A 14,391-nucleotide genomic window follows, 5' to 3' on the forward strand; every position below is an offset into this window, starting at 1 on the left:
AGCCTCCCAAGTAGCTGCACTACAGGTGTGCACCATCACGCCCAGCTAATTTTTTTTGTATTTTTAGAAGAGACAGGGTTTCACCATGTTGGCCAGGATGGTCTCAATCTCTTGACCTCATGATCTACCTGCCTCAGCCTCCCTAGGTGCTGGGATTACAGGCATGAGCCACGATGCCTGGCCAACTCATTGATTTTTATCTACTTAAATCCTCATAAAATTTCTGTAAGATAGGAAATTGATGAAGTATCCCTCTTTAAAATGAGAGGATGCTGAAGCTTTGAGATATTGATATTCCTAAGACCATATATCCTGTGGAAGCAAAACTGGAATCATGATTCTGCTCTATGCTTTTGTCCTTTTTTTCACCATCAAGAGATTCTGTATGTGTTTCCTCATACTCTTGCATCATAAATAGTATTAAATATTGCATTATTTTGTGAAAGACTGAAGATGGCTGCAAATTCGTTTAAAAGCTGGCATTCAGAAATAGCCTATGTTCCTTCCTTTTTTAAAATTTTCAAGTTCTGGGGGTACAGGTGCAGGATGTGCAGGTTTGTTATATAGGTAAACGTGTGCCATGGTGATTTGCTGCACCTATCAACCCATCACCTGGGTATTAAGCCTAGCTATTTTTCCTAATGCTCTCCCTCTCCCCACCCCAATCCCCAGCAGGCCCCAGTGTGTGTTGTTCCCCTCCCTGTGTCCATGTGTTCTCATTGTTCAGTTCCCACTTGCAAGTGAGAACATGTGGTATTTGGTTTTCTGTTCCTGCATTAGTTTGCTGGGGATATAATGGCTTTCCAGCTCATCCATGTCCATGAAAAGGACATAATCTTGTTCCTTTTTATGGCTGCATAGTATTTCATGGTATGTATGTACCACATTTTCCTTATCCAGTCTATCATTGGGCATTTGGGTTGATTCCATGTATTTGCTATTGTGAACAGTGCTTCAGTGAACATATGCATGCATGTATCTTTGTAATAGAATGATCTCTATTCCTTTGGGGATACATCCAGTATGGGATGACTGGCCAAATGATTTCTGGTTCTAGATCTTTGAGGAATTGCCACACCATCTTCCACAATGGTTGAACTAATTTACATCCCACCAACAGTGTAAAAGTGTTCCTATTACTCCACAACCTTGCCAGCATCTGTTGTTTGATTTCTGCCTTAATTTCATTATTTACCCAGAAATCATTCGGGGGCAGGTTGTTCAATTTCCATGCAGTTGTGTGGTTTTGAGTGAGTTTCTTAATCTTGAGTTCTAATTTGATTGCACTGTGGTCTGAGAGACTGTTAGGATTTCAGTTCTTTTGCATCTGCTGAGGAGTGATTTACTTTTAATTATGGGATAAATTTTAGAGTAAGTGCCATATGGTGCCAAGAAGAATGCATATTCTGTTGTTTTGGGGTGGGTTTATCAGGTCCACTTGATCCAGAGCTGAGTTCAAGTCCTGAATATCTTAAGTTTCTGTCTCAGTGATCTGTCTAATATTGACAGTGGGGTGTTAAATTCTCCCACTATTATTGTGTGGGAATCTAAGTCTCTTTATAGGTCTCTAAGAACTGGTTTTATGAATCTGGGTGCTCTTGTATTGGGTGCGTACATATTTAGAATAGTTAGCTCTTCTTGTTAAATTGACCCCTTTACCATTATGTAATGACCTTCTTTATCTTTTCTGAACTTTGTTGGTTTAAAGTCTGTTTTGTCAGAAACTAGGATTGCAACCCCTGCTTTTTTGTTTTCAATTTGCTTGGTAAATTTTCCTCCACCCTTTTATTTTGAGTCTATGTGTGTCTTTGCATGTAAGATTGTTCTCTCCCTTTAATCTGGGCTTCTTGGTGATTGTTTTGACTAGTATAACATATGGTAGGTGTGACATTATGTCTGCTGTGGACATGACTTCTAAGACCCTTATGACAGCTCCTCTTCCTCTCACTTCTTCTGAGTCACCATGTAAGGCTGCATACATGTAAGACTGCTATGGAGTGAGGAAGCTTCAAGTAACTATGTGGACAAGTCATGCAATTCAAGGTTTAAATCCTTCTTAGAAAACCTAGGAATTTTCTTACGATGGGAAATCAACATGCAGAAAAATTCAAGAATTTGCTCAGGGTAAAGTCTCAACTACAGAGCTCCCAATAGAAAACAGTTCTCTTGTCTCTGAGCCCATTGCTCTTTAGACTTTGATGCTGATATCTTCTGGGGGGGAAAAAAGAGCTTCCTCCCTAATATATTGCAATGTGGACATTCCACCCTTATCCTTTGAGAAGACCTAAGTTACTGGGAAGGTGGGGCTGACAAATGTTGGGAATTTTATGAAGGTATTGGCAACCCACACCTCTTCATGCTTTTACCAAAAATACGACCTAGGTAATCTTACTGTCTCTGAAATTTTTTCCTTTGCTGATTTGAGGATTTTCTTCCCCCTGTGATGAACGCTGATGCTAATTTGTGTTCATTTACATAAAATTCATTTGTATAAAAAAAGTGTTAACTGACTTTCCTTTTGTTCTTTATCTCTCTAGTGATTGCCTAAAAATTAAAAAATTGGATTAGCAGTTGAGACAAATCTATATACAACTGAGAGAGAAGAAATTCAGCATTTATAAATTGACATTTATGAGCCATTCTCTATGTGCCTGGCAATGTGCAAATTGGTTTCATATGTTATACTACTGAATATTCACATAAATTGTCAACAAATATGCCATCTGAACTTTACAGACGAGGACAATGAGGTGCAGAGGGATAATATAATTTGTTCATGGTGACACAGCTAATGAGTGATGGCTCTGAGGTTTGAGTCTTGGTATTCTTCCCTCTTCCCCATGACTCACTGTAAAATAAATTACTGGATCTCTCTTCTCCAGGATACAGATAAGATGAGAATTACACCAACTGGGTAAATTTCACAAAACCAGAGCATGAATGCGAGTGCCTGTTTCTCATGTTCAAGACAGAATACCACTGTATGCATGGCAGAATCAGAAGGTAGTTAAGCACATGAGCTTTGCTTTGCACCAACCTGTTATCAAATATCAACTCCATGACTGCCTCTTAATTGGACCTCAGGAAGGCATATATATATATATATATATATTTTTTTTTTTTTTTTTTTTTAAGATTCAGTTTTTCCTTATCTCTAAATTGGAGTCAATGTAATCTATCTTAAGTGTTGTTATAAGTATTATATAAGATATACTTTGGGATTGAAAAGCATAGTGTTTGTCACATGTTAAGTGCTCGGTAAAGATTGCTGCATTGGAGTTTCTACGCCTGCATGGAAGAAGTGGCATAGACCAGAGGGGTCTACATGTGTATATGTGGTCAAGACACAAAAACTTGTCCAAATTGAGGTATTAAAAGAATGACAAGTAAGACAGACATATATTTTGATCTAAGCCTAATTACCAAATAGAAATAAAACCCCTCAAATGAATATGAGGAATAGCTCAATAATACGAGCAGACGGGGAAAAGTGGAAGAGATGAGACAAGTGAGACAATAGTAGCAGAATGTGTGTTTATGTGTATGCATGTGTACATTGTATGTGTGTGTGCACTGTAAGCTGGGAAGGGATAGCCATAGCTTTCTCTGTATGATGAAGAGTTAAAAAATGCCTCTAGGTGCATATGCCAACGTGTTCCCTGGTATGACTGACATAAGAGGGACTGGGTGAAAAAATATCTGTGAAGAAGTATTGCAAAGGTACAAGTGGCCAGAAAATATGTGAAGTGACATGTGAAATGTATGTCAATTTTGAAAAGAAATGTTATACTGCTGAATCAGAAAATGCTGCATACAAGTGCTCTTTCAGTTGAGAACATTGAGCTTTATTCTTGGAAAAGACTCATGAAATCTGAAAACCGTATGAGAATAGAGACGCCAGAGACCTTAAGCCAGCCGTGCTTGGCACTCTCTGCACTCGTTAAAACAGTCCTCTGAAGTTTGAAGGTTTATGGGCAATTGGCTTATCACAGACTTGGCTTAATTTTCAATAAGGGATACCTCACCCTTAATCTTCCATTTTATTCAAGATAAATGGAAAGGAATTAGAAGATACCGTGCTAAGTCTGTACCAGAATGACAAATAAAAGGTAATATTTACATGGTCATTGAATGAAAGTTGATGTCATTGAATTGAACTTTGGAGGATATTGTTTTCATTAAACCTGAAAAAATCAGTGTTACTGTATATTTCAAATCATGTATTGGCCGGGTGCAGTGGCTCATGCCTGTAATCCTAGCACTTTGGAAGGCCGAACTGGGCAGATTGCCTGAGCTCAGGAGTTCGAGACCAGCCTGGGAAACATGGCAAATGCTCTCTCTACTAAAATACAAAAAAATTAGCCGGGCCTGGTGGCATGTGCCTATAATTCCAGCTACTGGGGAGACTGAGGCACGAGAATCGCTTGAAACCAGGAGGTAGAGGTTGCAGTGAGCCAAGATCATGTCACTGCACTCCACCCTGGGCAACTGAGTGAGACTCAAATGAATCAATAAATAAATAATTAAATAAAACCATGTATTTGGACCAAAATACTTTCAGGAAGTCTGAAAATAAGCTGAGTGTGGGAATAACAGCAGAAACTGTCATTCACTTTCAACATCATTTCCGACTGCAATCAGTAATGCATTTAACAACATGTGTATTCTTAATCTCTCTATTATCTCTATTTCTGTTTATCTATTTGTAAGATACATTTACAGAGCTGCTCTTTGAATATAAGGAACATGATAAATACACATAAAACGTTAAATTTCTTAGTGATTTAAAATCAAATTTTGGGCTCTTTTTACATTAAAAAAATGTAAATATCTAGAGGCTATTGTTAAGTTCATAAAATTAATTTCCAATATCTGCACGTAATGAAAGCTGGGATGAATTTTTAGTGATGGTTAAAACAGTTTTTCCCACTTAAAGCTAAATTTTCTTGCTAGCCATTTTATGAATTAGCTTGTAATTGCTGAGCTCTTACTAAAGACCAGGTGGTGTTCTAACACTGTGAGGTACATATTATATCATTGTGCCTCACTCAACGCCTTTTAAGCACAGGTAACTGAAGCACAGAGAATGTAACTTGCCCAAGGTCACATAGCTCTGTTGCAGTCTTTCCCTGGAATCAATCTCCGAAATCCTACTGTGTTCCTTTTACAAACTGCATCTGTGTTCACTGAACATACCCCAGAAACTGACACTTCTGCTCACATTCACTGGATGTGGCCTTCATTATCCTCCCAGGCAATGCTTATATCAACTCCTTAGATTTTCATGGCCTACATTTAAAAAATACTTCTATTTCATAGCATTGTTCCAAAAGAAAAGATAGTCTGAACCATTGGGTTGTATGTGTGTATGTTGTCATAATGTCTGTATGTTGGGTCATTTTGATGAACCTTTTGAAATCTGTTATTTTCATTTAAGAAAACTATCCTTGTGCATCTTGCTTTATATTGTTCAGTTCCAGCAAAGCAAAGAAACAAAATTGTATTTTCTTAAACACAGAAATTGCAATCTTTTGTGTTAGGCAATGATTTTTCTTATACAGAATCAACTCTGATCTATTTGATCACATTTGAGAAGTACAATACATATACATACATACATACATGAAATGCATTTTCTGAAGTGACATCTGAAGTATCGATTTTAAGGAAACAATAAATTTTAGGAGAAAAGAACATGATAGTCTAATTTTTACTCATATCATGCAAGAACACCACTGGTTAGATAAATTACACATTGCTTTCTCACTATCCTCCACCTCCTTTGTGTCCTTATGCAGAGATACATGTTTCTCCTTGGGCGTGTGTATGTGGGTTTTTTTGTTTTGTTTTGTTTTTTTAGATGGAGTTTCACTATTGTTGCCCAGGCTGGAGTACAATGGCGTGATCTCTGCTCACCGCAACCTCTGCCTCCCAGGTTCAAGCGATTCTCCTGCCTCAGCCTCCTGAGTAGCTGGGATTATAGGCACCCATCACCACGCCCAGCTAACTTTTTGTATTTTTAGTAGAGACAGGATTTCACCATGTTGGCCAGGCTGGTCTTGAACTCCTGACCTCAAGTGATCCATCTCGGCCTCCCAAAGTGCAGGGATTACAGGCGTGAGCCACCCCGCCCAGCCAAGTGAGGTTTTTTGTTGTTGTTTTTGTTTAGACTAAATTTTCTTTAGTGTTCTGAAACTGAACAATAGTAAGTGAATTGATTGGGATCACAGATCCATTTTCACATTTTCATTATTGACCATAATAATTTGTTCTAATTCAGCTTGTGTTGTTTCATCACAATCCATGACTATCAGTAAAAAAAATATATATATATATATATGCAAATGTGATCACTGTCAGCAATCAAAAAAGCCCTAATCTTATGATCAATATTGATAATATTGAGTGATAAAATCATGAATAGAACTCTGAATAATAACTTTATTTGCAGTTATTCTTTTTTTTTTGATACGGAGTCCTGTTCTGTTGCCCAGGCTGGAATGCAATGGCACGATCTCGGCTCACTGCAAGCACCACCTCCCAGGTTCAAGCAATTCTCCTGCCTCAGCCTTCTGAGTAGCTGGGACTACAGGCCCCCACCACCACACCCAGCTAATTCTTGTATTTTTTGTATTTTTAGTAGAGACAGGGTTTCACTATGTTGGCCAGGCTGGTCTTGAACTCCTGACCTCAGGTGATCTGCCCGCCTTGGCCTCCCAATGTTCTTTTTCTGTCCACCAGTGCTTAGGAAAATCACAGGATTGACGGCTCTGGAGGGCAGCCCATTTGACAAGTCCCACTGATGGTGTTTTTAAGGCATTAGACAGTCTTGATATTCTTCCTGGCGTTTCAACAGCTCTCATGCTATTTGTCCTTACACTGTGTACAGAGCTTTTCTGGTGAGCAGGAGATGAGGACTGCAGAACAGGAGCATCCTAAATGCTTATTTTTTATACACTGAAATTCTCATTTTGTGAGGGTGTTTGTATACAAATATGTTTTTAAATTACTTGCAATGTTAGAAATTACTGACAATCCCCCCCTCCCCCGACTTCTTTTTGCTTACTTATTTTGGATATAGCAGAAAAAATCTGTTTTTTTTCTCATTCTTGTCTTCTCAACTGCTCTTTACATGTGAGCATTGTTTAATAAATTGCTTTAGAACATAAAAGGCACATTTTAAAAGAAAGCACCTTTCCTTTAATGTGCGTGTGTGTGTGTAAAGCAGATCCATGAAAATCTAAAATTATTTCAATCCAGTTGAGGCCTTGTCCATGATAATTTCAGCATGTACTCAACCTTAATAGGCTAAGTCACATGGATGCATTTGTGATACAGTTTCTGATGAGTGGCTTGTATCACAAAGAATGTCAAAACTTTCTTTGATAATGTTGCACACGCATGTCAAACCATCTACAGATACTTTTGGCAATGGAATCCAAAGAACTCTGCTAGCTCTAAGAACAAGAATGATCTCTGTGAAATGGAAACACTTCTAGAGATGAACATATTCTGTTCAAATATCTAGCTTTAATCATTTTCTCAAATATTTGAAACATATTCCTCAAAAATAGTTCCAGTTTATGTATTACCCTAGCTTAATTATCCCATATATCTTAAAACTCTTCTACAATTAGGCTGGTTTGTAGTTTGAAAATGAAGAAGGTATAGAGACTCCTTAAGATTGCTGTCTCCTTTTCTGCCAAGACCACTTTCTGATTCTCACTTGGAGGCAGGAATGAGAAGCTGTTGCTATACATCTGAATGCAAAATGGCAAGCATGTCATCTTCTAATACAGAGATCAACTTATTGGAGTCAGCCCTCCATAGAATGATTATCCAAATAATCTGTCAGGTTCTACTGCCATGACAATATGAACAAGCTCAAATGGTATCTATTATTGTGTAGCAAAATTCGGTGATGGTGATGTCTTACCCATACATACATTAAGGTATGGAAAACTTTTGATATTTCAAGGAGTCAAAGGACATGCAGTAATCTTGTTCTGGGCAGTACAAATTATTTGATTCCACACAATTCTGGGCTACTTGAGAAGGAACTTTCTTGCTCTTTTGTATTTCCCTATACCACTGTGCAGGGTACTTAGCATAGTGCAAGCACTTTATAATCTTGTGAATGGTTAATAAACCGATAACCTCTCCTTAATATGTTAATTGTCAGTTAATATTAATTTTTTATTCTTCTCAGTGAAGGAAATCAAGACATTCACTTTTAATTATCTTACCAATTTAGTGGTTCTTTTGTCCAGTTACTGTTGAGTGGCAAATGCAATGTTTTCTCACAATGTTGATAAATTTTTCTTTTTCTTTTTCTTTCTTTTTTTTTTTTTTTTTTGAGATGGAGTTTCACTCTTGTTGCCCAGGCTAGAGTGCAATGGCATGATCTCGGCTCACTGCAACCTCTGCCTCCTGGGTTCAAGCGATTCTCCTGCCTCAGCCTCCCGAGTAGCTGGGATTACAGACATGTGCCACCATGCCTGGCTAATTTTGTATTTTTAGTAGAGACAGGGTTTCTCCATGTTGGTTGGGCTGGTCTCAAACTCCTGACCTCAGGTGATCCGCCTGCCTTGGCCTCCCAAAGTGCTGGGATTACAGGCATGAGCCACCGTGCCCGGCCAATGCTGAGAAATTTTTCTAAACATCAAATTCTTCAAGCAAGAATAGAAATGTCCTAATTCAGTCTATGGATATATGTCAAATATGTTTATTCATGTGGCCCCCCAAAGAAAGAAGGTTATAAACAAGGGCAAAATAAGGTCTTATATGATGTGAAAAGATCATATTGAATTCTTTTATACTAAGAAACGATTGTTGAGACTATTTCTCATTTGAGTTTGTTTATCCAACTTTCAAGTTACAATTTTGTTATTTTAAATAGCAAATGAAGAGTTAGAGAGTATTTAAACATCCTTTCATACTTGTTGGAAATTTTTATAGGAGTTTTCTGTGGCCAGGCATGGTGGTCACACCTTTATTCCTAGCACTTTGAGAGACCAAGGAAGTTGGAGCGCTTGAACCCAGGAGTTCAACACCAGCCTGGGCAGCACAGTAAGACCTCATCTCTATAAAAAAATTCAAAAATTGGCTAGGAATAGTGGTGCAGGCCTGTGGTACCAGCTAGTTGGGGGCTGAGGCTGGAGGATCGCTTGAGCCAGGACATTGAGGCTGAAGTGAGCTGTGTTCACACCATTGCACTCTGGCCGGGGTGACAGAGCGAGACCCTGTCTCAAAAAACAACAGCAACAAAGAAAAGTTTTGTGCATGTTGAGGTATCTGTAAACAAATTGTATCTGGGAGAACTGGAAAACTTCACGTTTGGTTGTAGTATTTTGGAAATTTAGGCATTTATCAACTTGAGGCAGCTTGCATTTGGAAAAGGATTAGTTCAGTTTAATCTGAAGAACAAATCAGCCATGGAGTAGTTCTTACTAGCATTAACCTGCAGAGAAAAGCATAGTTGTGAAATTATTTCTGAATTAAACCAAATACTCTATTGACACGTATGGGCCAAGTGATGGAGTCTCTGATTTTGTAATTTCTGGAAACATTTTGTTTCTCTGTTGAGCCTTGCTGAGCCTGCTGTTTAAACATTTGTTGCACTCTCTCTGTCTCAGCACTGATATTGGCACCCACGCCTGTGGTGTACACCCTAGTTTTAGACTCCCTGTGGTTACAGTGACTGGATCCATTATCTCATCTCTGAGCCATTAAAAGCAGTTACTTGGCTCCATTCCTTTGACTTGCTTCTTAGTGGCACAGGACACGAGAACATACAACAACATCAACAACAAAAGCGAATTATGTTTTGTTTAGCAAATATTTTGGCACAACATTGTTAGAAATACTTGAAACATTGTGAAGGATATTATGTAGCCATAATAGCAACTCTTACAACTATTCAACGTCACTCCGACATCACCCTCATCCATAATGAACGCTTTCATGGTACTTCTATGTGCTTGGTCTGATTCTCAGCACTTTATATAGATGAATGCACAGAAACCTCATAACAACCAAATGAGTAGAATTATTACATGCCCTTGTTACAGATAAAGGAAAACCAGAGTTAAATAACTTGCCCAAGATTACACAGCCAGTAAGTGGTGGTGTTGGGATGCAAGCCCAGAGCACCAATGGGGTACTCTTCTTTATGTCAGATAATTGCAGTATGTGAAAGAGCTCCTTGAATTTCCAGCATTCAAACATTTAAATCACTCTATGAGCTTTTGCTTGTTTAAAACAACTATAAGTAAAGAAGTACAGAGGCTAACTAATAGCAAGTGACATCATGGTTAGCCCCATGGTAAATTTTGGCTGAAAACAAGCACCAGCAGATTGAAAATATGGGCTGATGATCAATACGCATGACTCTGAAATAATTTGAAATTTGATAGTTATATTTTTCCACTTGATTTTAATCACTAGAAAAACATCACATTGATTAGATAATGGTTACAATGGTTTAAAGTTAACCCAAATCTTTCTAGAAGATTAAGTTTTACCAGCCCTCTCTAATTGATGATTCTTCAGTCAGTCCCACAGTCTCATCTTAATCATCCTACAACTGCTGAAGCTACTCTTTCATTTCCATGGGGATTCCAATGTCCTGTGTTGCCCTTTCCCTCCTGAGGTTTTAGGAAGGCTCTTTTTTTAACTATACCCCAGATGGAGAGATAAATATAGTATTGAGAAAATTAGAAGTGCATTAAGAATAAAATATGGTAATTTAAGCTACTTCTGTTTTCTTTCTTTTAAAAATATTTTATACTTCGAAATATTTCATAGAATTTTAGAGATTAAAAACTAAAATAGTAATATAAAACTTCATTGTCTTAAACTAGAATAGACTTATTGATGTTTCACAAAGAGAATTACAGATGCTTCCCAAACACCACCTGTCCTTCTATAGATGAACTCTGATGCATCTTTATAAATCCTAGAGAAAAAATAATACTCATCTCTTAAGATTATAATAGTCATTTCATTGTTTGCCTTTCAAGCAAATTAGTAATAAAGCTTATTATTTTTCAGCTTGTCATATTAATAAAATTTACTACTTTAGATTCTTTACTATATTATTTTTTAGCTTGATCTTAAAACTGGACTACAGTTCCAGGACAAGACGATAGACAAATTATTCTATTGTCAACCAGCATAAGCTCCTTCTGCAAACATTTTATTACATATAAAGAAAGAGCCAGAAGTTTTAGAGCACCTAGGATAAACATAAAGATTTAAAAAAAAAAAGTGGAACCCTTTCTGGTGAGAACTTAATTTTCCTAGTTATTTTGAGCCCATATTTAAATCTGATTGTCCAACTGTATGTGGGGACATGCAGACAGCATTGCTTCTTATTTCATGCAATCTATTCTCTGACATCCAAGGCAACAGGTCTTACATAGGTAGATGCCAGAAGTGCAGGGCTCACAGTTGGTGGCCACAAATAACTTCTTTTGTGACACATTGAGTAGGATATTAGAGAGATGAGAGGGTAGGGTAAACCCTCAGGATCAGGGCAGGGTGGACACCCAGGTGCTGACATGAATGGCCCCATACATACACGATGTACATCAGATCCCAGTGACATTCATTTCCAAGCTGATAGGTTACCAAGGAAGGGGCCTTACCCGGGCCTTCTGCTCCATTTCTAGCATTAATCTTTCATGTTGCTCAGCTATGGCCAGTGTCGCAGAATGAACCTTCTGATAGATCATTTCTCCTTCCCTTGTTTGAAAAGTGAATAGTCCTTCTCCTGTGTCACACATTCTGTGAGAATAGAGATAGGGAAAGAGATGGGTCTCCATGTGTTCAAGTGCGTAACAGTTTTCCACGTAGACAAAGCCCTTGCCCTTGTGCCTCCTCCTGATCTCCACAGGAGTTAGTGAGGCTGATTCAGCCATAACCAAACCAACCAAAATATGCATCTTTTAATGGTACATGAAAATGGAACTAAAAATAAAAATCCATGTATATTTGGATGTTTAAAAAGGAGGCATTCACAACAGTGTAAAGGAACAGAAAAAAAAGGTGATTTAGGCAATGACAGTGGATGCTTTCCAATATTTAAATGAATTACAGTATTTTTAACTGCCATTATGACAGACTATTATGATACAATATTATGGGCAAACTGTTATGCAGTTATCACTGTCATTTCTGAGAGCATATAATACTAAAATTCTTATGTCAATTCAGGGAAAAATCAGAATGCAAATTCTTTTTTCAACTATCTAATTAGAATTACTTTTTAAAAACATTTTTTATTGGGAAAACTCCACTGACAAATTGTTATTCAATAGGATTATAGGTAAGTGTTATTAACAAAGGCTAACTCTAAAATGGAAAATATTTTAATATTTTAAGCTAGCTTTTAAGAAAGTTTTCAGAAAGACCCACCCAATATCAGTATGTTAATATTCAGATATTGGACATTAACTGGATTTCTGTGTTGATTTTTCAGGTTACAACATCAAGCGATTTTCAAGTTATAACATAAAAATATTCATGAGGAAAACTATTTCTTTAAGCACCAAAAAGATTTTAGATTCTTCTCTATGATTCTCCAAGGAGTTTTCAATAGAAAAGAAATGTCTCAAGAGGCTTCCAACATTACAGAGGCTGTAACTGTGATCCCTTAGGGCCCTATAGAGCCAGCACTTAGCTTCTCTGAAAGAGATCTTAATAAAATTCACACAGCATGAAATGGAAAGTCTGGGGGGAAAATGAAGAGTTTTCACAAAGTGAAACAAATGAGCTTTCTTTGTTGATTCAGAGGAGTAAGGAGCAGCAGCAACAAAACCATTGATAAGTAGTGAGTGCATCTTATTTGAGGTTGAGCTTTGTTCATAGTCATCTGAAAAACAGTGCTTATTAGCCTTTGGAAATGAGATAATGAAGACACAAGTTGTTATTTCACACTCAGTCATTGAGATGTAAAGGTTGAGTGCTTGTCCACTTTCTGGGATTTGACTCTGCCCCGCGCAAGAGCTTGCATGCTTGCAGGAGGGATTTTTTGTCTCTGAAGTAAAAACTACTGTAAACTTCATCCTTTGATCAGGAAATAAGGCGTTTAAAACAGCATAAAAAGCAAAGAAACTTTAGGTAGAAGATGCTGTTTCTTCAGTGTTTGTGCCTAAGCCTAGATGAAGGTCATATTTATGATTTTTGTCAGCCATGTTGGAATAAATGGGCTAGGTGATATGGTTTGGCTCTGTGTCCCCACCCAAATCTCATCCCAAATTGTAATCCCCATTTGTCCAGGGAGGGACCTGTAATCCCCACATGTGGAGGGAGGGAGGTGAGTGGATCAGGGGGCGGTTTCTCCCATGCTGCTCTCCTGATATTGAGTGAGTTCTTGTGAGATCTGATGGTTTTGTAAGTGTTTGGACGTTCCTCTATTGCTCTTCTCTCTCCTGCCAACATGGGAAGAAGGTCCCTGCTTCCTTTTCACCTTCTGCCATGATGGTAAGTTTCCTGAGGCCTCCACAGCCACGTGCAACTAAGTCAATTAAACCTCTTTTCCTTTATAAATTACCCAGTCTTGGGTATTTACAGGAGTGTGTAAATGCACTAATACTCTAGGTTTCCCTTATTATTGTTTAAAATGTGTTCTTTTGGGGCTATTAGGGAACAGATAGACTGTTTCATATCTGTCTAAGCAGTCTTGTGGTAACAAGCCAATACTAGAGAATAGGAGAAAGCAGAAATAATTTAGATGGCATTTGACTTGCTCCTCAAAGCATGGTCCATGGATCAGTAGCATCTGCCTCCCTGGGAGCTTGTCCAGACCGTCAAATCTAAATCTGCATTTAACACACCCCCAGGAGACTCACATGCACATTATATTTGATAATGACTGGACTCCAGAACCTTCTCCACAGTTCACCATTTCATCAAAGAGGAGTGGGAGATGACACATGAGACCCACAGGAGGACATATTAGAAGATGTATTTGCACAACTTTTTAAAGACTGATCTATAAAACTAATATTAGAAATATGTCAAAAAGGGCAAATGAACCCAAAGAATTATTTCCTTAACTTGGGAAAAGCTAAAACAGGTGTTACATTTGAGCCCCCAACTCCCTTGCCAACAAAATGCACATTCCTCAATTGCATTTATTTTGTGAAACAGGGAAAATATGGATGATGTGTTTGTCCTGACTTCAAACAAGAATTCTATTGGTATTTGTAGACAATTGCAAATGTAATCTCTCTTTATATCTAACAATGTCTTTGTACAAAATGAATGTTTTTTTCTTATCTAAAATAGAATGTTGGATAATATAATCTCTAAGGTTTCTTTCAGCTCTGAGGAATATTCTAGGGCCTCATAAAAATTCTAAGAGGTAAAGAGAACTGGCACACTTGT

The 14,391-nt window shown here is 37.8% G+C and overlaps 1 protein-coding gene across 1 annotated transcript in view; it reads right to left on the reverse strand.

Annotated features, from left to right (window-relative positions):
• The window catches only part of DOK6 (docking protein 6), a 430,056-nt gene that overhangs the window by 98,125 nt on the left and 317,540 nt on the right, over window positions 1-14,391 (reverse strand). The window contains exon 6 of the mRNA XM_032152079.2: window positions 11,649-11,787. Coding sequence (XP_032007970.1) covers window positions 11,649-11,787 — 139 coding nt within the window. The remainder of the gene's footprint in view (window positions 1-11,648; window positions 11,788-14,391) is intronic.

The sequence above is a fragment of the Hylobates moloch genome, unplaced genomic scaffold, assembly GCF_009828535.3.
Source record: "Hylobates moloch isolate HMO894 unplaced genomic scaffold, HMol_V3 SCAFFOLD_5, whole genome shotgun sequence".
NCBI lineage: Eukaryota > Metazoa > Chordata > Mammalia > Primates > Hylobatidae > Hylobates > Hylobates moloch.